We start from the raw sequence: 24,895 nt of genomic DNA on the forward strand, positions 1-24,895 counted from the left end.
TAGACCTAAACAAAAATTTTGGAAGTATTTGTTAGAATATATGTAAATAATTAAATATTAAACTGAATAGAATATACTTTTCAATTAAATTTAGTTTGTTATTTATAGAAAATTTTTTAATTCATATTTCTGAATAATTATAATCGCAAAAAACACAAATATTTATAAAATAAAATATTAACTATTATAAAATAAGGTACAGTTTGCTTACAAACCAAATCTCTTAAAGAGCACCTTATATCATTGCTTTAATAACTATAGCCCTAAAAACTGGACGCAACAGAAACTAATTCCATTAAAAAGAAATAAAAAAATCGAATATAAAATACTTACACTGCTTTATTCACCGTTTTGTTTAATTTTTTGGCAATAAAGATACAAGACACTCTTAACCGACACTTTCAAACTTAATAAACTTTTCCGGAAGCTAAACTGCTTGCGATTCTCGCATTACTTGTTATCCTATCGATTATCGATTCTACAAAGGCGCGAAATTTAAACTTTCATTATTCAATAGGAAAAAAATATGAAATTATTTGTTGTAAAAAGAAATATGATTATAAAATATATTTAATTTGCTGTTTTATTGATTTTTAATGTTAAAAAAACTATTATGTTATTATAAACAATAACATTAATATATATATATATATATTTTTATACTATCAATACTATCTTGCCTTTTGTTATGTATGTACTTCCATCAATTATTAAGTTGTTTGATCGTTTCTTTTATCTTTATAGATCATAACTACAATGAATGAAGAAACTGTGTGGCAAGAATTATCAGAAATACTTGCTGATCCTCCAGAGACAAGGGATAAGTGTTCGCAATGCAAGTATGTATAAATATGAAATTAGGTTATGTTTAAGCAATTATATATATATATATATATATATATATATATATATATATATAATATATATATATATATTTATTTATTTTTTATATATTTATTTATTTATTTCACATATCATTTTAATTCCATTAAAATTGATTAATGTGTTATATACAGAAGGCCTGTGCCAGTATGCTGGTGTCCGGGATTACCTAAGCATCCTGTATGTCCTGCATCAAGAATAATAATTTTACAACATCCAGCTGAAGCAAAACGTTGCCTACGAACTGCGCCTATGCTTGCTCTTGGTTTAGAGCCTGGAAAATGTGTAATTTATAGGTGATTTATTTAAAATATTGGTGCATAATATTAAAATTTGGAGTTACATATAATGCTATAGTATTCTTCTATTTTAGAGGAAAAAAGTTTCCACTTTCAAAACATGAAGGCTTAACTGAAATTTTAAATGACAAAGATACTATATTATTATACCCATCTCCGGGTGCTATAGCACTTGATAAATTAAATCCTGTTGGAGTTAATGAACAGAAACCTTATAATCTTATTTTATTAGATGGAACTTGGCCACAAGCGAAGGTAGTGTATCTTGTAACTTAGCCAATCTATATACTAAAATGAATAAAGGAGAAGCTGTTTGTGACAGGCAATATATCATTCAAGTCCAGCACTGTGTGTTTTACGAACATGTAAATTAGTTGGTATTCCAACAAGTGAATATGTTATTAGAACACAACCAACTGAAGGTTGTTTGTCTACACTTGAAACTGGTGCATTTGCTCTTTCCATTTTAGAAGGTGATCGAGAATTGAAAAATAAAATGCTTGGACCTTTACATTATCTTTGCAGGCAAGATTTCTATTCATGTAATATAAGATTGTATCTTATATAGAAAGAGAATATAATTATGAGAATTTTAGGTTTCAACTAGAAAATGGTGCTGTAACTCATCAAAGTAAAGAATTTCTAATTAAACAGAAAACGTATCCAAAATTAATAGGACGAAGACTAGCTAAGCAATTACGTATACTGCCAGAAGAATCTACATAACATTTTTTATCTAATAGTTTTTGTGAGGAGATATTTTATAATAAATGTGTAATTTTTATAAGCATATCTAAAAAATAAACAAAGAGGTAAATAAGACGAACGAATAAAATGTTTAATTTAAAAGTATATTTTTATAAATATTACATCATATTATTTCATATTTTTTGACAAAATACGAAAATCAAATGTAATATTTCCGTATCGTGGTACAAAGCTAAATGACCATAAAACACTACTTTGTTGTGTAACTTGTGTTGTGTCCTTAAATAAATGTACACCTTGTCTTGTAAATGGGTCCCATGATATTCGTTTCCCAAATTGTACTTCTACAGTAGGTCCTGATGATACTGTAATTTCGGAATTCAATTGCCAATCAACCCATAAGGCTACACCATTACACATTCCACTTCTAAATTAACAAAAAATATAAAAAATGTAAACACGGCTTTGTAATAACCATTAACATAAAATATTACAAATACTTACGTTAAAATGGGTACACTTTCTGAAATATTAACATTCTCACATTCATTGACATCTTGTGTTAAATCAAATTTTTTAATAACAAAAGGTAAACTTAATGCTTTGGCAGGATATTCCCATAATGGTTGAGCTTCTACAGAACTATCACTTTTGTCACTCGATGTCTATAAACATTATAATTAAAATTAACATTACAATTAAATATTATAAAAATTAAACTTTCATCATTTTATAATCTGTATTGTTGTACTTACTTGTATAAGTTTGTCAAAAATAGATAAGTCAAAATCCTCACAAACGCCAAGAGGTGCTCGTATTTTATGCAAATCCTTAAATTCAACTATAACGCCCATTATTGTTGCTGCGACTGGAATTCTTTGTATTTGAGGCGAATACTTTGAAACTAGATACCAAAAGTAAAGATTTTCCCAAGGTACAATTGAAGTGATAAAATATGGTTCACCAAAAATTAAATTAATTGCACTTTCAGGAGGCAAATCGTTTACTGATTCAACAATTTCTACTCTCTCTGATAGCTCGTTCGTTTTAACAAACATTTCGATACATTTTCGAGACAAAAAGTTTGTCTCTAAGATGAAAATCTTTTTTGCACCTAATTGAATAGCTGCAAGACTCAATAGAGAGCCGTCTGAAAGACATAAACAAACTGTGTCAGGTGTAACTTCTTTTTCTAGAGCTTTGATATATTTTTCATTTCGTATATGATCATTTAATTGTCCTATACGAGTTCTACAATAAGCTACGTGTACATTACAGCTGCAAACAGGTCTCTCACAATCTGGTGCTTCATTTCTGCAAACAAGACTTTATATTTATTCTTATGAAAAAGTAAAACAACTAAAACAAAATAATAAGATCATTAAAGCAGCTTACATTGATTCATTTATTAATTGAAACCATAATGAATATTCATCATGATATCCAATCAAGCTAACTTCTTTGTTAACAGTAACTAAGGTTTCAACAGGTAAATAGTAAATAGCTTGCATCCAGTGATCTCTCCAGGGTATTGCATCTGCTATTTCTTGCAAACTGAAACCTTTATTTTGTAAAATTTTTGTATCTGGATGTTCCCACACTGGAGCACTGCTTAACAAAACCTACATAAAGACTATTTAGTAATATGTTTAAAAACTTTTAATAAATAATGATTACATACCTCATTATTTACATCCATAACTAAATCCCACCACATAAAAATAGCATGTGCAGTACCATTTGTAGTTGGTTTTACATGCAAACACTTTTTTTCATTATATAATAGAGTTGATTTACCAGATAAATCGAACCTAAAATATTCATTTTATATTTCGACCTTTTAAATTAAGGTCTTTTCAATCTTGAACAATTTACATACATATATAACATATATTTACCTAAAAATAGGCTGAGGAGGTAATAAAGGTTTGAACGCATTATCAGGAAATTGTGTTAACTGTATATCATGTACTGCAGCTGCTCCAGAACAAGATTTTACAGAACATGGGGTACTTAATAAATATTTATTTTTATTTTTTATGCGATGTACTGTATTCCATGAGCAAACAGTAGGACTCTCCACTACTTGTACCCAAATGGTAGCACTATGTGGAATCACAATACTGTTTTCCTTGAATAAAGTAAAAATGCATATATATTAAATGATATTATTCAAAATTGTATTAACTAAAGATGAGATTATACTTCAAGGAGATTTTCATGAGCATGACGAAATGTAGAAAGTGCTCCTTCTCCAATGAGTTCGGTATCAAATACTTCAGTAACTAAAATGTTTGCTTTTTTTATCATATCACCATCCTTCCCAATAGTCATTCTTGTGGAACGCTTGTGTATTAATTTAATTTTGTCTTCAAAACCATTCTCTTGAATTATTTTTATAGCACATTTAGCCATTGGTGTGAAAGTCTAAAAAAGGCCGCCATAAAAGCTTTTTAATTTATAAATGCAATTCATAATAATTTTTGTGAAAATATTCACTTCGCAAGCTGTTATACTATCTGCTCCACATCTTGCAGCCATCATTGACAATAAACCAGTTCCAGTTCCTATATCAAGTACATTAGCTTCTTCTCCATCTTTATGTTTTTTCTCAATTGCTGCTTTAAGAGCTAGGTAATATTTCTGATTCTGTAATTATAAAAATATTTTGTAAACAGCACAAGTAAAAACTTATTTTAAAACTATATAGTATATAGTACTAACTCTTTCATGGTCATGTAACATATCAGCAAATGCTGATCTAGCAACTTCTTGATGATAATCATAATTTTCATCCTTTTCCTCCCAATTAATAGACCCAATTAAAGGATTCAGGCATTGGATAAACATACTCATATTTCGTGTACGAATTAATTGAGTAAAACAAACTTTTAGCATAACCTTTTTCTGATAAACTCACGGAAACATGAAGTTTATTACCAAAAGCAACTACTTATTTAGGAAACAAGAAATAGAAAACATTATGAAAGATCTATGTCAAACATGTAATTAATAATAAGTTTATTTACAGATATAAGATACAAATTAAAACTAAGGTTAGAATTTATCATATATTGAATGATTGAATTTATAATAATTGCGCTATAACTAATGCATAAATCAGAAATAATGAAATGGAATAAAATAAAATGAAATTAATAATTGCAGAAAAATATAATTTTAATTTTAAACACTGCAAACTACAAGAGCACGTGTATTCTACAAATTTATAGAATTTATTGATGAACTGTCGATAAATGTGTGTGAATAAGTACATATGTATGTATCTGAAATTATTTTCTGCTATAGCAGAGTAAGAGATCATTTAATATGATAATTCCTAAAATATTAGTTTTAATTTATATAATTATTGGTCATTAATATTCTCCTTGTAATAGCATATATAATGTGTTAAAATGACTACTGCATTTTTTCTACTATGAATAGATATTTTTTAAACTGATGTGTACTGATGTGTATTGAATATTATAAACTGTAATTAGAAATATATTGTTTGAGAAATAAGTAATAAAATATTTCGCAGATATCTAACTCAAGAATACCTTTTCATTTGTTTCGTGTCTTGTTTACCGATAATGCATTTCTTTAAAACGGAAGATGTGTGTATATTTCTTTAAAGCGCATTTACATCTCGTTTCGCTTGTTTTAAATCTAATGAAACCAAGAAAAATTTTTAGGAAACTGAAAGCTATGATCCATCGAAACGATTTGATCACCGACATAAAAAGTACTTAAGCGTTTATTTTCTGTATTTTATGATAGCCTTTATGATTTACTGCATAATATTCTACTGTCTGCGGTATGTACTTAAATAATTTCTATTTCCTGTATTCTTAACATATCTCGTGCTCCAAAGATTGAATTTCGGCAGATGTTCGATATATAACCAAGAAATTACATAAAAATATTTATTTATAAATAAATTGCAACAGTGTTACGTCGAGTGACACTCTCAAGTGTCGATAATCTCAAAGACCCATCCTTATTGTTTACTCCGGAAATATTCGTTCAGTCACGTATGGCGCTGTTGCGCCGCGAGATTTAGTATGGTTCGTGTTTCTAACCGTGGCCAGCGTTCCGCCGGCGTCGTATACCAATAGTCTCATCTTCCCGACGAAATATACAATGTATCGACGAGCGTATGGTTGCCACCTGGCCGCGAGTTCCAGAAACTTCGATTGAGGTCTGTTTAAATTCACAAAGAAGTTGGTCTATGTGATCATCGGCACGTAGGGTGGCGTGACCCTAGGGTAGTGGGGGTTGTCTCCCCGAAAGACGAAGAATCGGTCTAGGCTAGTCATTCTCAACGGAACATTCTAACTGATCAGTCGCATTCGAAAAATCTATCTGTACGGTCGCATCTAAATCAGTCTGAAATGAACATTCTATCTGAACTGTCGTATTTACAAAGTCTCATCCGAACATTCATACTGCACATATCGAGAATTGTCAGAAGTCGAGTCGAATAACTAACTGTATTTATCACGAAATAAGCTGTGACGTTTTTACAACCATTTAAATTAACGTATTGAAAATACATCTTAACCTGTTAACACAGTGTTAAATTCATTAAACCATCCCGGTTATCCTAATCGAAACACGGAGAACGACTAATTCGCGGCGTCGATTACACGAATCGTAGCGAGAATTTACGCCTCTCGCTGACGCGATTTCCTCGCGACCTCGTCTCTCCGCGATCGGTCGTAACATTTGGTCGTTCGAGCCGGGATTCAGTGGTGAGTGAAAAGCGCATCAGCGATACCCACAACTATACAGTGTTACGTGCATCTAACATAATCAATAGCGGAAGCGTCACCACTCCAGCAAAGTCAGCAACGCCAGGGCCGTTAATTCTGAGGAGGCAAACCCGGTGATCGAAGAACGCAATCGCGGAAGCTCACGCCAACAACACACGGTGACGAGCAACGGTAAACTCACATTTACAAGATAAGCTCGTTCATTGCATTGTCCTTACAAACCGCCAAAGAAAAAAAGAAAAAAATGGAAAACGCAGACCAAATTACCTCCTTGCACTGAAGACGAGGTGTCCAAATTGGTCGATTCACTTCCGTGTTCAAACGACTCGACGAATACGAACGATGCAGTAAAAAGAACAAGTCCATTTTACGGGGCCACCAGGCATGGATCGAAGACGCGTGGAAACAATACCGATTATTTCAAGACCAACTATTTTCAAGACCATCAAGAAGATTTAGGCGAAAAACCAGACGCACGCACTTCCGAAATCGAAAACACATATTACGATTTGACGTTACGAATATACGCGCTCATGGATGATTAACCAACATAATCCTCGAACCCCCCAAATCGCGATTCACCCAGTACCGCCAAGCCGGTTCCGATTAAGCTACCAGAAATTCACCTACCCACATTCGACGGTACAACTGAAAAATGGCATTCCTTTTACGATTCATTCTCTTCCATCATAGATGGAAATGAACGATTGACACCAGACCAAATATTCCGTTACCTTCAGTCATCTTTAACCGGGAAGGCCGCACACAGTATTCAAACATTAGATGTAACGGACCTTAACTATTCGATTGCTATGGACACTCTTAAGGACAAATTTGACTGCCACCGCCAAGTGTGCATGCGCCATTGGGATTTGATTTTTGATTATCCAAAAATAACCGAAGAAACACCCGAAGCATTGGACGATTTTCTCGAGACAGTCAAGATCAACCTTAAGGCCTTAGAGAAACTAGGTGAACCAGTCACCTCAAACGTCGTTCTGATTAAATTACTCACCTTGAAACTACCATCATCCACATTCGTAAATGGCAACGCACCCTGCTTGATAAAAAAATGCTAGATAGATAGATAGATTTCTACGTCGACGATGTTCTCACAGGAGTTGATACAAGGGTCGAGGCACGATCATTGAGAACAGAGCTCACGAAATTGCTTAAATTAGCCGGTTTGAATATTCGAGAAGGGGCTTCAAACGATCGAGCACTGCTGAACGGACTTCCCAAACAGGACATTATCAAGCATTATCAAAATACATATCTCGTACCGTTTATTGAACGGATTCCACCATCGTCCTTCATTGGATCAACACGTCGCCCCACACGCTGAAGACTTTTGTCGCTAACCGAGTGGCAAACATTCAAAGGCAGACCCAGACCTCAGATTGGCGTCACCTTCCCACTACGGACAACCCCGCGGATCTCATATCTCGAGGTCAAACACCAGAAGATCTGCTACGATCAACCATATGGCAACAGGGACCGGAATGGCTCCAAAAATCTGAAAGATACTAGCCGACATGGAACCCAGTACCACTGACCGAAATACCGGAGCAGAAGAAGGTAACCTCTCTGTCCTTGATTCCCGCCGACCATAGTCTACTAGAGAGATTTTCCTCGTGGCCTAAACTGATCAGAATCACAGCTCGCTGCCTACGATGGCGACAAAAACAGGATCGAGGAAAATCTCTAACCGTGCAGGACTTAACCATTACGCATAACAAACTAATCAAACTGCTACAACTTTGCTATTTTACAGATGAAATTCGCAGACTCCAAACAAATCGAAATTCTACAGTGAAAGGGAAGCTACAGCGACTCAATCCCTTTCTGGACAAGGACGGGATGTTACGAGTTGGAGGTCGACTCAGTCACTCAACACTGCCTGTCAACCAATCATCCTACCCAAATCGACGGTTACGGCGCTCATAATCGAGCACGAACATCGCCTAAACCTACATGCCGGAACTCAAGCCACGCTATACGCCCTCCGAAGATCCTATTGGCCTATCGATGGCCGCAGTCAGGTTTGGAGCACGGTGAAGAATTGCGTTCGTTGCTGCCGAGCTAATCCACCTCCAGTAGATTATGTAATGGGAGACCTCCCAGCCGCACGGATAACAGAATCTCGGCCGTTCACCAACGTTGGAATCGATCGACTATTGCGAGCCATTTTACGTTAAGCAACGAAAGGATCGCAACCGACGGGAGGTAAAGGTGTACGTAGCAATTTTCGTATGTCTCACATCGAAAGCAGTCCACATTGAGCTGGTTAGTGACCTCACAAGCGAGGCCTTCATTGCTGCTCTACGAAGATTCATTGCTCGCCGAAGATTCTGCTCAAGTATCCACTCTGACAACGACACCAACTTCGTCGGCGCCAACAACGAGTTCCGAGAGCTCCGAAACCTCCTACGGTCCGACGATCATAAGGTAAAGATTCAGTTCTTTTTAGCCGATCGACGGATCGAATGGCACTTCATTCCTCCCAACTCACCTCACATCGGCGGGTTGTGGGAGGCTGAAGTGAAATCGTTCAAACGACACCTCAGACGTGTCGCAGGTAACGAGCTTCTGTCATTCGAAGGCCTGAATACACTCATCATTGAAATCGAGTCGATCCTCAATTCCCGTCCGCTGACTCCGATCTCCACCGATCCAAACGATCTCCTCGTCCTTACTCCACTTCCTTATCGGAGATTCACTAACAAGTTTGCGGGGTCGATATTTTACAGATACTCCAACCAATCGTCTCTCCAGCTGGCAACATATTCAACAAATTAAGCAGCATTTTTGGCGCCGTTGGCATCGAGAGTATCTTAGTGAGTTGAACATACGCAACAAATGGAGCAAGGGGAGTCACGACATTCGAGAAGGCACCATCGTCCTCCTCAGAGAAGACAACGCTCCCCCGACGCAATGGCCATTGGGCAGAATCATTAAGTTCCAGCCCGGCGCAGACGGCATCATACGGACGGCTACCGTTCGAACGGCAACGAACACCCTGGATCAGAGCATCAAGCGGATGGTACCACTACCGAACAGATCGACGCCAGATGACTCCGATCAGCAGCAACGCAGTCTAATGAAGGATCCACCTCACGACATTATTCACACCTTTCTAATTTTGATCGGTATCTTCTCAACGGGGGGAAAATCAGGTCCCAATGGCGCATGCACACTTGGCGGTGGCAGTCGAATTTGTCCTTAAGGGTGTCCATAGCAATCGAATAGTTAAGGTCCGTGACATCTAATGTTTGAATATTGTGTGTTAACTTCCCGGTTAAAGATGACTGAAGGTAACGGAATTTTTGGACTGGTGTCAATCGTTCGCTTCTATCTATGATGGAAGAGAATGAATCGTAAAAGGAATGCCATTTTTCAGTTGTACCGTCGAATGTGGGTAGGTGAATTTCTGGTAGCTTAATCGGAACCGGCTTGGCGGTACTGAGTGAATCGCGATTTGGGGGGTTCGAGGATAATGTTGGTGAATCATCCATGAGCGCGTATATTCGTAACGTCAGATCGTAATATGTGTTTTCGACTTCGGAAGAGTGTGCGTCTGTTTTTTCGCCTAAATCTTCTTGATGGTCTTGAAAATAGTTGGTCTTGAAATAATCGGTATTGTTTCCACGCGTCTTCGATCCATGCCTGGTGGCCTCGTAAAATGGACTTGTTCTTTTGACTGCATCGTTCGTATTCGTCGAGTCGTTTGATCGCGGTAGTGAATCGACCAATTTGGACACCTCGTCTTCGGTGCAAGGAGGTAATTTGGTCTGCGTTTTCCATTTTATTTTTTTTTTTTTTCTTTGGCGGTTTGTAAGGACAATGCAATGAACGAACTTATCTTGTAAATGTGAGTTTACCGTTGATCGTCACCATGTGTTGGCGTGAGGTTCCGCGATTGCGTTCTTCAATCACCGGGTTTGCCTCCTCAGAATTGACGGCCCTGGCGTTGCTGACTTCGCTGGAGTGGTGACGCTTCCGCCGTTGATTATGTTGGATTCACGTGTCACTGTGTTGTAGTGGGTATCACTGATTTGCGCTTTTCACACACCACTGAATCCGGCTCGAAGGACCAAATGTTACAACCGATCGTGGAGAGACGCGGTCGCGAGGAAAACGCGTCAGCGAGAGGCGTAAATTCTCGCTTCGATTCGTGTAATCGATGCCGCGAAGTAGTCGTTACCCGTGTTTCGATTAGGATAACGGGGGTGGTTTAATGAATTTAATATTGTGTTAACAGGTTAAGATAATATATTTTCAACGACAAGGTTGGTTGTAAAAACGTCACAGCTTATTTCGTGATAAATACAGTTAGTGATTCGACTCGACTTCTGACAATTCCGATATGTGCAGTATGAATGAGATGAGACTTTGTAAATACCACTGTAGGTGGTCCGGTCGAGGAGAGTGTTACTCGACGTAACAAACAGCATTGAACTTTTTCCGATATGGTATCATTTTGTACGAATTTCTGTGTATTTTATTTGTATGGTAATTTGAAGAATACTTTTATTTACTGAAGCAACGTTTTATGTCCTTAGTTTTAGTAATCAAACTGAAAAGATCTTGATATCAATTATAAAATAATACTTTGCGAATATTACTTTAAATGCTATTTTATGTAAATTTTAAAATAATATTGTACATTAATATTATTGATATAAATATATTATTCTGAATTTAAAACTGAGTTTTATTTGTTAAAAAGTTAAGGAAATCGATATAATAAGAAATCCACATTTACGCCCGGTATTTATTTTAACATTCAACTGACAACAATATATATATGTACAGTTTTATATATGCGTAATATCAGTGTGTATATATTCATTATTCTTTATATATAATTATAACATTAGCTACCGTCCGTACCTGATCTTTATATCTTATTTATTATTGCGTAAGCTACATCGACATTGGTTATCTGATACGATGTATCATTAAAACTTTAATATAACACGAATCATCCTCAAAATCTGACTTCACAGCTTACGCTCGTGTTTCTTCGACCGATATATCAACCTTTCTTTCACGCTTAAATTGTATTTTAAGTATGGATGGACACGACTTCCTTGTTATACACTTTGAAAACACAATGAGATATGTAGGAGAACGACAAACGAAATTATCTAAAATTAAGATATTAAGATTAATAATCCATTCTGTTATCCTTGATTAAGCACATAATAGTTCATAATTATTATTGATACTTTTCATTGACCCTTTTCGTGCACTCCACGAATATCGACATGAAACAACGTTCTTCATTTATCCTTGAATGCCATAGATGGATTTTAAACTACTCAGATCGGCGTAAAAGTGTACAAAGTGCGCTAAATAAATTATATTTTATATTGTCTTGCTTTAAATTCTTATCTTTTAATTATTGTCTACTAATTACGTATTGTTTTGCTCAGGCAAATAATACTTAGTGCATTTCGTATTTGTGTTATTTACTTAAGTTTATTTTATTATCGAGATCGATAGGTAGTAACGCTTGCATTTACAACTAATTCGCAAAGATATTAACAATTAAACGATGTTAGCGCACTGCATACACCAACGCAGGCTCAAGATCTCGAGTAACAATACGAAGAAATAAAATTAATTCGTGTGAATTATTGTCTGAGACTTGTATGTTTCATAGTTCGAGGCAATGCATACGAAACACATGATAGTGAAAGAAACATTTGTACTATTCATTGCAGGGGCGATTCATCATGTTTCACGCGGCAGCTCCTTGTCCCGCAAGTTATTGTCCATTTAGAGTTTAAAAGACACTTCAACAATTATTTACAATCGAACTATTCCATACGAATAATAATAATAATATAATATACGAATACAAGTAAATCACTAATCGGTTCAGGAGCAACATAATTAATTCTCGGGACTGTTATTAAGTCGGTAACAGGACCTTAACAAGTATAATATAATATTATCAACGATTTTGTTTATATATATCATTTTGTATTAAATTCTCTTACATTATCATAGTTTAGCACCTTTTTGAGGAAACAAGAGAAAAACGACCTATGCGAATGTTAATATCTCGAAATCAAAAGTATATATGGTTATTAGTTTATCGAATATAAAGGTTCGAGTTTCTTTTCTTTACCGATGATGGCAAACCTATTTCCGATACTGTGCGCGATTTCTACGATTGACAGTTCGTGATCAACAATTTGTCAAAAAGAGTTAAGACCATACCCAAAAGCGCGCATACAAAATAGAGAGATTCGAAGTACAAATAGACGCGATTAGAGCGTATCTCGCTACTGCTCTAGTCTCTGTTAATAAACGATTTTCTTATCGAAGGAATGGATTCGTTTATCTTTTTCGTAAAATACCAATTTCGGAAATATTTCTGGATTTTAATGTTAACGATAGATTTGCATCGTTAGTTTTTGCCTTAAAGAGATCCTTTAAAGTGTAAAATTGATCTAAAAAGTATACTATCTCGTTTGAATGTTACAAAGACGATTGAAATAACGTAAACGATACCGCAACATATATAAAATACATCGTATATAGTACATTAAGAAAATATATGAAAACGAAATTCTCTATTCCTTCGACCGATGCAGTAGCTCTCGATTTCATAGGCCTCGGTGAATGTGCAAGAAGTGCAGTGCATACGTTTATCTTATTGTCGAATTTTTTAGTCGATTAAAAGTTCCGATTAATCGAATCTCATTATTGTCATACGATTCCTCGTCAATATCAAGTCTTAAAAGATTTTCTTATTGTCCTTATACGTTAGAACGTTCGCCGACAAAATCGACGAACATACGCTAAAATCGCAACGAAATTTTCTCTCGCCTGATACGTCCTTTTGATATGCGATCCTCTTTTTTCTCTTTTCTATTCCTATCGGGGTACTTTCAACGCGATATACCAAACAAACATGCTGATCAATTCTCACTTGCCCTTCGAATTCTCGTTCTCTTTTCTCAGCTATACTTAGAAACAAAGTTTATAAATTCGAGACGTAAGATATGTATGTAAAGATACCGTTAAAGTAACTGATATTCGTTTAAGAGGACTACGATGGAATATTAATTATTCGAATGCAGCATACTTGATCACACCTTCGGAAAGGTTTTTTCTTGATATGATTCTTGATCTGATTGCTTTTTCTATTTCTTTCGAACTTTCATTGTAAATTTTGCAATGAAATATAGATGTCACCTTCGTAATATAACTTTCATGTAATATTAGTACGCAATGGTAAGAGCTTAACGGAGAATCAATCAGCGAAGTAGCGCTGTTTAATACCTTCACCAAAAATGAGAATAAAAGCAATACGATTCGGGAACGTCCCATTCTTCACGCCCATTGGACGGTTCCTACTCTAAATCTTAGGTCTCACATTATTTAAAATTTGCTAAGCGGTAAAAGTTCTGTCGAGTCTAATTTTAATTTTATCCTAGTTATATTATAATCTGCAATTTGTCGCAGAGATTCAACTTGTCTTTTAAGAATGTATATTGTAAATACTAAAATGACGCGTTACATGCTAAATAGTTCGGATATACGATATATCTCTTAAATTATTGCAAAACATATGGTTTAATTTATGAAATTTTATTCGATAGGATTCCTACCATTTTGATAACTGTTCGATCTTCCTTTTTTTCTTTCTAGAAAACGATTGAAATACTTTGTTATATCTAATTTAAAATGATTTTTTATTCGCTGTATATACTATGAATAGATATATTTTCTTTTTTCTTTTAATTATCGCGCAATGTGTAAAAAACAAAATTTTATCTTTTACAAGTTTTTGATATATCGAATATAATAATCGAATTAAATAATGGAATTTAATAGATCTAATGATAGTATATCGTATCGATAGATGTATCGTATATCTGCACCACCAAAGAAACTGTAAGTTTATATTAAAAACAGAACTTGCAGTTTCTTATTAATGTTTATCCTTATCCGCTTTGTATTCGCTTCCCCATATTGGAAATTACTTATTGAAAATGTTAAACGCTTCTACTTTACCTTCTCAATTAATATTGACATTCGCACGTACCGCTAAATGATTCAGAGACTCGAGAATCAGCGGAAAGACACGTCTAAAAACGAAGAGCAATTAATTGCGCTTTAATCGTCATATTAAATCCGTACTTTCGAATTTCTCCCTTATTCAAACGTGTTTTATAATATATCTTCTAAAAGAAGTTCATCATAACACCGCAATGTAAATGTAAATCGAATTATATAAACGTCATTTCCAGATTAATTGACACGATGTACCCTTCTAAAAATTCTCGAAATTAAATTAAACGATGTCAAGTGTTGAATTTAAATCGAGACGAAGAATGGTAATCATAACACCTGGTTACGCTTAAATTAATTTTCAATGATGCAAACCTTGATACGAAGTTAAAAAATGCTGTTTCTCTGTCTATGAACCATTTAAACACGTGTTAATCCAACATATGCGAGGATAACCATTCCTAGGTGAGATCCTCGTCGTCATCGCTGGGGCCACCAGTTGGGCAACAAAGGCCCTCTGAGCCATCGCTTCTTATACAGAATAACAAAGTTTCAGCAGGTGTAACTTCGTGTGGTACGATTCCGTGAAATTCTTTCAGATCGGCTGCAGGGAACCACGCTTTCTCGTTATCCTCGATTATGAGTATTCCGAAAAGTCTAAATTGGGAAATGAATGACAAAAAATTGTGAGAATATGAAATATTAAAATACATATATAAACTGATTCCGGATATTAAAAATTATTTGAAACGTGAAATTAGTCTTTGACTATAGGTCGCATGTTCTTAGGAGAGAATCGAAATTTTGTTCCATTATCATGATCTAAATATCTCTAACTGTAAAAATCTTTAACAAAAAAAAAAAAAAAAACACATCGTTGAAGGAAATAGTTAAATTAATCTACTAATTTCTATGGCACGATTTAATAAATAGAATCATCGAGTAATTTGTTTGTAATAATAGAAAAATACAAAGTTTATAGTTAGCGGTTCATAATAAAAAAAAGTTGAAAAAATACGAAAACATTACCTGCAAATAGCAACTGTGGGAATCCAAAGAACAGAAGCGAGAATGAGGATACCGATGAGAACCAAGGCCCAAACCGGCCACTCGTGTTTCTCCGTAATACCTTTGCTGGCAACCCAGGCTGGATAACCACTTCCATCGACAATGATTTCCACGATCGAGGCAACTAAAATGCTCAACATAGCTAACGGGCTGAGATATTTCCAACAGATTAGCCAATAAAGGCCTGGACGGTTGCCAGTCATTAGCTCGATATCATCGGCGAATCTATCAACGAAATAACGCCAACAATCCAAATGATTTTACAGATAATATCGATGAAAGACGTTATTTATATTTTGGATATTATTATATACCTTTTCAAACCGTATACATATGACACCGCGATACATTCGAAGAAGGCGATAATCAACAGAGGAAAGTTTCCACTGAAATTATCGAATAATACGAACACGTAGCTACCAGCACCGTGAGCAAAGGCCATTGAAATCGTGCAGCAAACCAAGCAAATACCTCCTATATCGAAAATGATTAACTTTAGTCACGTTTAACTATTTTAATGAATAGCTATTGTTTTAATAATCGCTGACCTGTGAGAATTTCTTTTCGCAAATTTGGAAACAATTTCATGTCCACGATACTTGTAACGACTCCTTCGAGAGTGCCGAATTGAGAGTCGATTCCCAATGTGAATAACATAAGGAAGAATAATATGGACCAGAATTGTGCTCCAGGAAATTGATTAATCGCTTCCGTGAAGATGATAAACGCTAAACCTGTGCCAGATGCTGACTGAAATGATCAGTAGAAAAAGATTAAGCTTCTAAAACAATTAAAGATAAATTCTGTAATAGTAGAATTAGGCTGATCGTTATTATTATAACTTACATTATCCAACTCTTTCTCGAGATCACATTCGGGTAATTCTGGCATAATTAAATTATCCAGCGTTCCATTCCCTGTAGTAATATTCAAAAGTGTACCAGTTGCTGGTATTTCATCCGGTATTTTATCTATCTGGCCAAAAACATTCATGAGCGTCGTGTTCCTTTCCATTAAACAATGTTCATAAACCATAGTAGCTTTGAAACCTATATTTCAACAAATACACATACATATGTATTTAATATATTCTTTTTCGTATTTATTATTTAAAATTCAGTAGAAAAATAATTACCAATAATAGAAAACACAACAATCCCGGCAAACATCGAAGTGAAACAATTCGTCAAACTGACCATGATAGCGTCTCGATAGCAATTGTTATTCACGGGATTGTAAGAAGAGAACGCTATTAAGCCACCAAATGCCAAACCGAGAGAAAAGAATATCTGAGTACCCGCTTCTAGCCAGACTACCGGGTCAGTTAATTTCCACCACTAAACAAATTATTTTATTATTGAAATTAATAATAATAATTAATATTCATCTACTATAATACTAATACATATTATAATATGAAGATTAAAAATGGGAAATAATGAAGATTAACATGATAAATTTATATCTATCGATGTTCTAATTTTTATGTTACCTGATGACTAAAATGAAATACTTTAATATGACACAATTGGAAAAGGAATCATTTGTTAGGTCCGAAGGTATAAATCTTGTTATAAAATGTACTATAAATGTGCTATAAAATGTACCTCATTATCATATTTTCCCCTTGTGCTTTTCATATTAATATTATTATTATTGATAAAAATTGAAAAATCATACCTTTGGAGTGAAAAGATGACGTAGACCATCAGACATCCCTGTTAAAGTGACGCCACGGAAGAAGAATATGATCAAAACGATATATGGAAATGTGGCTGTCACGTACACGACCTATAAAAGATATTTCGATTTATAAAATTGTTTGAAAAATTGATCATACAATCCTACACATAATTACATAAAATCATGCAGTCAAAGTTTAAATACTTTAAAGGAATACCTTCCCTGAAGACGCGATTCCCTTGATCATGCACATATAGACGAGAATCCAAGCGATCACCAATGCCAGAGCAATTTTCCAATTAAATATTTCTGGGGTATTGATATCTTCGGAGATTGCCAATGTCGTTCGATACCAGAAGTACTGCGTGGGACTGCTAACCTGAGAAGCAATCACTGGTTATAGCGCAATTATCCCGATTAAGCACGGAGGCATTAATTAATTCGATCAATCGTACCACACACTCTGGTTCAGGCGCATATGATCCGTTTTGGAAATATACGTTAGGACACTCTGCCCATGGTAGCTGTGATTGAAAACTCTAGAGAGGAGATGATTTATTCGTTAATTTATTTATTAGCTATATTTAGATATAAGTACTAAAAATGTTAGCATACGAGTTGACATGGCTGACAGAAGTTTTCGGCCACAGTGTGATTCTATTTTAGTCTAAATTATGCATTAATAAAATCTTCTTTTCACAAATGTTTTATGTTATCCCAACGATATAATAAAATTACGTTTTGATTGGGAATTTTCGGAATTTTGGGAATTTGGGAATCAGGAATTATAGATTAGCAATTTTTTAGCGAGCAACTATTTAAGGATGAACGAATACTTGCTTGAACGAAGTAAAAGAGGCACCAGGCGATAATAGTATTGTAATACAGAGCTACATTGAAAGATACTACAGCACTGCTTACGCCGATACCAGCCATATATGGAGAAACCTGTTAGAGAGTATAATGTATCGTAAGCGTAAGTTTATGTTGATGGATGAAAGTTATACATTTTTCGACAATCACCTGATTCCATACACCTATAGCACCTTTTCGTAATCTCTGGCCAATTGCCAATTCCAGATAAAATATAGGGATACCCTCAATGGCCAGCATTACAAAGTAAGGGATTAAGAACGCACCTGTTTTGGATGGTTTGAACAAAAAGAAAACAGTAAATTTTAAATATTTAGAATTTCTATAATAAAATAACTCATTAATCATTCTAAAGCTCTGTCAATTTTTACAAATATGTTTTTTTTTCATTATAAAACAATCAACGCACCTCCACCATTTTTTTGCGCGAGATATGGAAATCTCCACACGTTCCCAAGCCCTACTGCGTACCCCACGGTTGCTAATAGAAACGTAAGCTTGCTATCCCAGTTTTCTCTTTCATCTTCCCCCGCTTCTGGCCGGAAAATCGGTTTTCCTTCATTACTTCCAAGCTTGCTACCCCCGCCCTCATTCCCCGTTTTGTTGTTCTACAATGACAAATAATAACCAGATTACTTATTTCAGTTAATAACAGATGTTTCTTAGTCATAAATTAACAAATACAAGTAATTAAATTTACAAGCAATTTAAATTACTTGTTTAATTTCCAAATTCTATTGTTTTTATCATTGATCCTTCTGTCGTGACGTATTATTTTTATAATAATATTTTTCAAATTATTATTGCTTAACATCATTACCTTCATGTTAGGACTGGAGTCCTCAAAGGCTGCGTTCGTGGCCCCGTAATTGGCAGTGGTGTTAGTCTTTCTATTGTCCACCACTAATCTTCCTCTCATTTCTTTCATTTCGAGTTTGTCGACGCTTTTTTGGGGCTTTAAGTCGCGTGAACTTTGACGCCGGACGAGGTGAGCCGTGTTCGCCATTCTTTCTGTTTATTGTGCGACCACGGTTTTCTTTTCTTCGAAAAATCAAACAAAAATACCACGCGCGCCTATAGACTCCATCCTATTGAAATTAAAATGTCTATTATATTTTCTATACATATGAATATGATATTTTCTATACATATAAATATGAATTACTATTATACTTATGGAGGTCTGTGATCTTGGGAAAAGGGCAGCAAGAGTGAAAGGTGTAAAGGTTCGAAGATTTAAATAACAATAGTAGGTTGGAAGAACGAGAGAAAAGCAGAAAAGTATAACTTATGCTACGTATTCATAAATATGAATGAATTTGTAGATACAAACGTAGTAAATTTTAGTCAGTTACAAATGCAAATTTCGACGATAAAATCAAACATAGCATTCGTGTTTGAGATATTCAATTTTAGTACATAGATAAATATAAATGCAAACTATAATTATTCAGTTTTTATTCAATTTAGTAGTTTTCAATTTTAGTACGCTAATATCGAGTTCAATTAATAATTAATTGACAGATAATAGATATTAAATTCCTTTGTTCTTTAAAAATGTTTGTATACCATAAAATTCAATATCCTGTGTTTCAACGGTACTAACGAAATAAAATGCCAATATTGTTCGTCGGAAAGGTTCTATTACAGCATCTTATTTTACATTAATTATGAAAAAATCATAAAGGAAGGAAATGAATACATTTCTGGAATTAAAATTAGGCTCGTTTCAGAAAGAATTATTGAATTACTCTTCGTTCCACGCGCGTTCACAGTTCTCGGTTCCTTTTTATGGTGTTAACAAGTACAAGCAAGGACTACGACTAGTACAGCCTTTTACAGTTCCATTTGTAAGAGCACGCTCCATAAACTCGACACGTTACATTTGGGACCTCTAGTTATTTCACTCGTTCACTGATCATAGTTTTTGATAAAATATTTGTTGAAAAATAAAATATGGCTTAGAACATTCAACACGTTATTTAAATTACAGTTTTTCATTAAATATATTCATTGATTTTACATATTTATTGATTTATTAATCATTTTTGAAAACGTCTATTTTTCCAACAATTGAAATAATAAACAAGAATAATTACTCTATATTCAGCAACATAGATATTACATGTAAATTCTAATATAGTCGCGAGGATTTAAAGTAAACAATAGATAAGGGAGAGCAAGTGATGTGTAAAGGATCGCACGCGATTTCCCCATTTACTAATTTGAACGTTCTCTACGCTGTGAGAAAAGCACTTGATGGAAAATGTCTTAATAATTCTACTCAAAGAACCTGGTACACGTAGTTTTTTCATCGATAGGACAGTTAGTTAGGAGGGAGAAATGTTTGCCTTGCGACTTTACCACGGCCCTGACCTCGTATACAAGGAAACTTGATAGTCAATTACAAGTCACTAAATATTCTGCAAGTATGATTACATCGAGAACGCTTGCTTTGAAAAATTGCGATTGAAAATGTTTACTTCCATGTCGGTTGTGATATACCAACGATCGAATATCATTACAGTTTTCCAATCGAACGATTTACGCTAATTTGATGAATAAAAATTTACTCGGAAAAGAAAATGACACTAAGACGAATCATTTGCATACAACTTCCTTCGCTTTTGTTTAATAAAAATCAAGTAAAATCTAATCATTTCTTTAAAATATTTTCGATAACATGTTGGGCGGCAATTTTACACGAGTGACATGCACTATAACTATCGTTCCCATTGACGTCATGAACGCACTAGTCAAGTGACATTTTTCGTCCTACGTAATATTCCCAATTGAAAACGGCTGTGAGAAATATCTTCCAAATATTTCATTCGACGAAACTTATTCATATGAACGTAATTTGACGTGCTTTCATTCAAAAGTCCGGAGAGAAAGAAATGAAATAAATACGATTCAACCCTGTTGTTTTCACAAAATAATCTCACGTAACAACAACGTAATACGATCTATATCGACTTCATACGAAATTATTAGCAAGAAAAATTGTGCCATTTAGTCAGAAAATAACATTGCAAGCTCGTCACTAACCTGTTGGGGTGAAATAAAGAAAAGCGCGAGGGCCTCCTTATGGTTCGAGGAGCAGTGAGCTACTGTGGCACCCTCTACTACGATGATAACTTTTGAAATCACGATATTCAACAGAATCAATAGCAAGCGCCGGCGCCCCAATGCGTCCGTGTCCTACAGACCGGAATATGCGTGAGCCCCTTTTGTCAGGAGATTGGTCGATGATCGGCAAACCGATCGTAGGAATGTGGCGAGTAACCAATGTCATCGTGACTAATATTTTTCGTTGATCAAAGGGCTAAAGCTCAAATGTAACACGACACAGGACGATGACTGATATTACAATCGTTTAGTTTGAAATATTAAGGAAAAATGGAATTCTTTTTTATGAAATTCTGCACGTATATACATGTATATATGTGATTTTGATGAATGCATTTTGCAATTAATGCATCATCTTGCATACTTTTAAGTAATTCTTCATTAAAAATTAACGAATAAGAGGATTTTTTAAAGAGGAACTTTTAAAAAGGATTCTAAATACTTAGAAAAGCGTAATAATTTTATTAAGTTGGAAAAGTTCGTGACAGGTGAGTAGTTTATAAAAGACTTTACAGATTAGGCGTATCGAATGCATAGGATTTTGTCTGGATAGGTAATTATATTGAAAATTCCGGTGGAAGATTAAATAAAAGCATTTGACCTTTACAAAAACTGAATCGATAATAAGTAACACGAATTCTACTATTCTATATATACGTATGTAGAAGAAAGTGTGCAAGTGTGACATGTCTAACAGAAACAAGTCGTGAATTACGTAATTATTATTTATTCTGTTGTAGACTTTACTTCATCTCGCGAAGGAATTATGTTTCGCTAAGTGGTTGTTTTCTCCAATTACCAGTTGTTCGTGTTATGGATAAGCAATGCGAGGAGGGTAAACCTCAGCGACAGTAATGAAATTATCGTTAATATTGTTTCAAGCTAACGCTCATTTCGATTAAACAGCATGCTTCACTTCCGATAGACAGCGAAGCGGCTTTGTATTTGCTAGTTGGGACAAGGAACAGTCAAATTTTGCTTGTATCATGTCAAAAAATTTGTTAATACAAAAAAGAATATCAAACCTTCCATGTCAGATCCTTTTTTATGAAATGAATTTAAATTCACATACATATTGGTATAGTAAATAGAACAAAAAGTTAGCGAAGTTTTAATTGAAATTTCACTTCAATAACATATCAGACATCGTGAATCATTAGTTCACGCAAGAAAAGTTGTGGTATCTTTTTATTGCTGTCACCTGCAGACAAAAGAAGTTTATACACATATTCGTCGTTTCAGTAGATAAACTTGCTTTTAGTCAGACAAGTAGAACACGTGAGTGTTAACTTATATAACACGTTATACTACTTGTAATATCTATTTCACTGTGGATTTCATAATCCACAGGCAATTAGTTTTCATTATTTTGTATGAATTAAGTTTTCATGTATTGATTTTGTGAAGTATACAAATATAAAGAAACATATTTGCGAATTCACTTGGCATACTTATGGTTTGCTGTGCACAGGAACTTTTTGAATTTCAGGAAGATGAAGTCATTGAAGAAATAATATAAATACAGATATTTTTCTTTATTCTAATTATATATAAAATATTGCAGACTCTAAAAATATTTGCTTATAAAGATTTATGGTAGTTATACGCAATAAAAAAAAATTTCTAACGTAAAGACTCTTTTATTAAGAATTGCGTGAAATATAGTATACCTGTAACAAATAATGCAAATTAACGACAAAATTGCTAATTAATTAAAATGCTAATTAAAGCCAGGCACTTACGTTCGATCTGCGCTCTTTTAAACCGGTCCTCGACAAAAGACTTCGTTAAATTTTCAATCGTATCTTCATCTTTGTAATTGAATTGTTTCATATTTCCATCGATCAGAAGATATCTAAAGATCTTATAAATTAAGAAAAATCTACACATAGATACAGTAAAATTGAAATCTGAGAAATATTTCCAATTAAAAGATACAATTCATGGTAGTAATTGAAAGCTTTAATAGCCCATTCTAAGAGTAAATTTAATCGTGGTCTATAGGGTGTTCCATTAATTAATTCCTTCATTGTTCCCTCGTCTGGCGAAACCTTGCTTCGTGCATCTTCCAGATTGTTTAAACGATTTTTTAAGTTCTAAAGTAACATTTTCAATAATTCTATCACATCATCGATTAATTAATTTTTTAGTTTGACATAATTATCTTTACATATTTTTATATGCGATATTATGTAACAGTTTCTGGAGAAATTAATCTTTTTATATAAATGATAGTGTACTATCTTCAATTCTTTGTAATCAATAAGAGAAGAAGAATTAATTAAGGTTATATGTATAAGAAACAAGTAAGATATGAATGTAGAGATGAAAATTTTATTTACTTGTTTAATGTTATTGAATTGCGTTAAAATGTTGAACAGCAATGTCAGTTCATTGTCGATCCCCATAAGAATTTTAAAAATCAATCTTTCGCGTAGCTCATCTACTTTACAGAGTTCTGCATCATCAACCTCGCCACTGTAACAGAACGACATCTGATGGTAGATCAATGAAATTTCTACTTCTCTGAAATATCGATGTAGCTCGGAGTTATGTGTTGAGTTTCTACTCTAGCTACTGTATGCGCATAACGTCTGAGCCAGTGATAAAATTCATGACAAAAAATAGAAAGTTAACGTTACCTTATGACGAGTCGGAGTTGCTCTGATTGATTTCTCAACGCGTGTAGAGGCCGTTTAGCTTCCTCGGATAATTCATTCCACTTGCAATCTACTTTCTCTAACTGTGAGAAATAATTTATCAAACATTTATGTACTTCCTTTGCCATGCCGTTTATAGGTTATTAAACAACTTCGGACATGTTCTAATAGCTTCTGGTAGAAGAAACAGAGAGCGCTGATTCACACTAATGTTATTACCGCGAAGAAAATTTTGTATTGATGTATCCACCGTGTTATAAATACAAAATTCGCAACACAGATAGATTAAACCAATCCAAAATTTGATATCATTATATTAAATAATAATTGGACATATAAAGATATTGTATAAGTAATTATATTTTTACAAATCCTGATTTACACAATTTCTTACTTCATATGTAAGCGTTGTTGCACCTATCAATATACTCTAGTGAAGAAAATTACTATAGAAGACGATTAACGGACAATGAAACATTTTTTATTAAATATGTAACTGTAATTGACCATCACGGATAAGTTATGCAATTAATGCAATTATTTGTTTCATTTTATGAATCGAATTATTTCTGTAGATATAATATATTACATTATCGTATTAATAAAAGATGAAATAATTTTAAGCTGTGACGGGAATTTAAATATTTATACTCAAAGTGTTTAAATATAATTATTTAGATAAAAAGTACTTGATTACTGGTTAGTCGCGGCATTGATAGTACTGTCATTGACGATTTAAGATCTCTTTCACAAAGTTCGTAAAACTGATCTTTTGTGTAAACTC

General features: G+C 34.1%; 4 protein-coding genes and 1 long non-coding RNA gene across 6 annotated transcripts; 2 read left to right on the top strand and 3 right to left on the bottom strand.

The window, feature by feature from the left end:
• Positions 1-634: 634 nt before the first annotated feature.
• LOC132916357 (tRNA-uridine aminocarboxypropyltransferase 2) lies at positions 635-2,030 on the top strand. The gene is made up of 5 exons (XM_060976272.1): positions 635-839; positions 1,017-1,178; positions 1,256-1,436; positions 1,504-1,706; positions 1,778-2,030. The coding sequence occupies exons 1-5, from the start codon at positions 757-759 to the stop codon at positions 1,905-1,907; spliced, it is 759 nt and encodes a 252-aa protein (XP_060832255.1). The 5' UTR covers positions 635-756; the 3' UTR covers positions 1,908-2,030.
• On the bottom strand, positions 2,019-5,138 carry LOC132916347 (protein arginine N-methyltransferase 7). 2 transcript variants are annotated; one of them, XM_060976256.1, is made up of 9 exons: positions 4,614-5,138; positions 4,389-4,538; positions 4,095-4,316; positions 3,788-4,020; positions 3,571-3,700; positions 3,285-3,511; positions 2,645-3,215; positions 2,394-2,554; positions 2,019-2,316 (listed from the first exon to the last, which is right to left on the bottom strand). In XM_060976256.1, exons 1-9 carry the CDS (start codon positions 4,785-4,787, stop codon positions 2,058-2,060), a joined length of 2,127 nt encoding a protein of 708 aa, XP_060832239.1. In that variant the 5' UTR covers positions 4,788-5,138; the 3' UTR covers positions 2,019-2,057. The 2 variants fall into 2 exon arrangements, with proteins under 2 accessions (XP_060832239.1, XP_060832240.1); XM_060976257.1 differs by having other exon boundaries at positions 2,645-3,203; positions 4,614-5,134.
• Positions 5,139-11,421: 6,283 nt separating this feature from the next.
• Positions 11,422-21,446, bottom strand: LOC132916346 (sodium-dependent neutral amino acid transporter B(0)AT3). Its single transcript, XM_060976255.1, has 14 exons — positions 21,371-21,446; positions 19,143-19,410; positions 18,732-18,930; positions 18,473-18,588; positions 18,290-18,397; positions 17,905-17,988; positions 17,667-17,828; positions 17,447-17,557; positions 16,902-17,103; positions 16,613-16,815; positions 16,315-16,516; positions 16,081-16,240; positions 15,728-15,991; positions 11,422-15,355 (listed from the first exon to the last, which is right to left on the bottom strand). The coding sequence occupies exons 2-14, from the start codon at positions 19,326-19,328 to the stop codon at positions 15,160-15,162; spliced, it is 2,193 nt and encodes a 730-aa protein (XP_060832238.1). The 5' UTR covers positions 19,329-19,410; positions 21,371-21,446; the 3' UTR covers positions 11,422-15,159.
• Positions 21,447-21,534: 88 nt separating this feature from the next.
• LOC132916358 (uncharacterized) lies at positions 21,535-22,483 on the top strand. The gene is made up of 2 exons (XR_009660081.1): positions 21,535-21,939; positions 22,005-22,483. It is a non-coding gene; the product is annotated as an uncharacterized LOC132916358 (long non-coding RNA).
• Positions 22,484-22,962: 479 nt separating this feature from the next.
• LOC132916355 (uncharacterized) lies at positions 22,963-24,448 on the bottom strand. Its single transcript, XM_060976270.1, has 5 exons — positions 24,094-24,448; positions 23,794-23,929; positions 23,390-23,547; positions 23,194-23,306; positions 22,963-23,121 (listed from the first exon to the last, which is right to left on the bottom strand). Exons 1-5 carry the CDS (start codon positions 24,237-24,239, stop codon positions 23,075-23,077), a joined length of 600 nt encoding a protein of 199 aa, XP_060832253.1. The 5' UTR covers positions 24,240-24,448; the 3' UTR covers positions 22,963-23,074.
• Between the last annotated feature and the right edge of the window lie 447 nt (positions 24,449-24,895).

This window comes from Bombus pascuorum, chromosome 2 (genome assembly GCF_905332965.1).
Source record: "Bombus pascuorum chromosome 2, iyBomPasc1.1, whole genome shotgun sequence".
NCBI lineage: Eukaryota > Metazoa > Arthropoda > Insecta > Hymenoptera > Apidae > Bombus > Bombus pascuorum.

Coding starts and splice junctions, on each gene's coding strand:
- LOC132916357 (XM_060976272.1), top strand. CDS start 757: ATGAATGAAGAAACTGTGTGGCAAGAATTATCAGAAATACTTGCTGAT. Junction 1,437..1,503: donor GAACTTGGCCACAAGCGAAG/GTAGTGTATCTT, acceptor TGTTTGTGACAG/GCAATATATCATTCAAGTCC. Junction 1,707..1,777: donor CCTTTACATTATCTTTGCAG/GCAAGATTTCTA, acceptor TGAGAATTTTAG/GTTTCAACTAGAAAATGGTG.
- LOC132916347 (XM_060976256.1), bottom strand. CDS start 4,787: ATGCTAAAAGTTTGTTTTACTCAATTAATTCGTACACGAAATATGAGT. Junction 4,317..4,388: donor ATAGTATAACAGCTTGCGAA/GTGAATATTTTC, acceptor GGCCTTTTTTAG/ACTTTCACACCAATGGCTAA. Junction 2,317..2,393: donor GAAAGTGTACCCATTTTAAC/GTAAGTATTTGT, acceptor TTGTTAATTTAG/AAGTGGAATGTGTAATGGTG.
- LOC132916346 (XM_060976255.1), bottom strand. CDS start 19,328: ATGGCGAACACGGCTCACCTCGTCCGGCGTCAAAGTTCACGCGACTTA. Junction 16,816..16,901: donor TGTTGTGTTTTCTATTATTG/GTAATTATTTTT, acceptor GTTGAAATATAG/GTTTCAAAGCTACTATGGTT. Junction 15,992..16,080: donor TATGTATACGGTTTGAAAAG/GTATATAATAAT, acceptor TTTCGTTGATAG/ATTCGCCGATGATATCGAGC.
- LOC132916355 (XM_060976270.1), bottom strand. CDS start 24,239: ATGGCAAAGGAAGTACATAAATGTTTGATAAATTATTTCTCACAGTTA. Junction 23,548..23,793: donor AATTCAATAACATTAAACAA/GTAAATAAAATT, acceptor ATGTTACTTTAG/AACTTAAAAAATCGTTTAAA. Junction 23,122..23,193: donor TAAAAGAGCGCAGATCGAAC/GTAAGTGCCTGG, acceptor TATTTGTTACAG/GTATACTATATTTCACGCAA.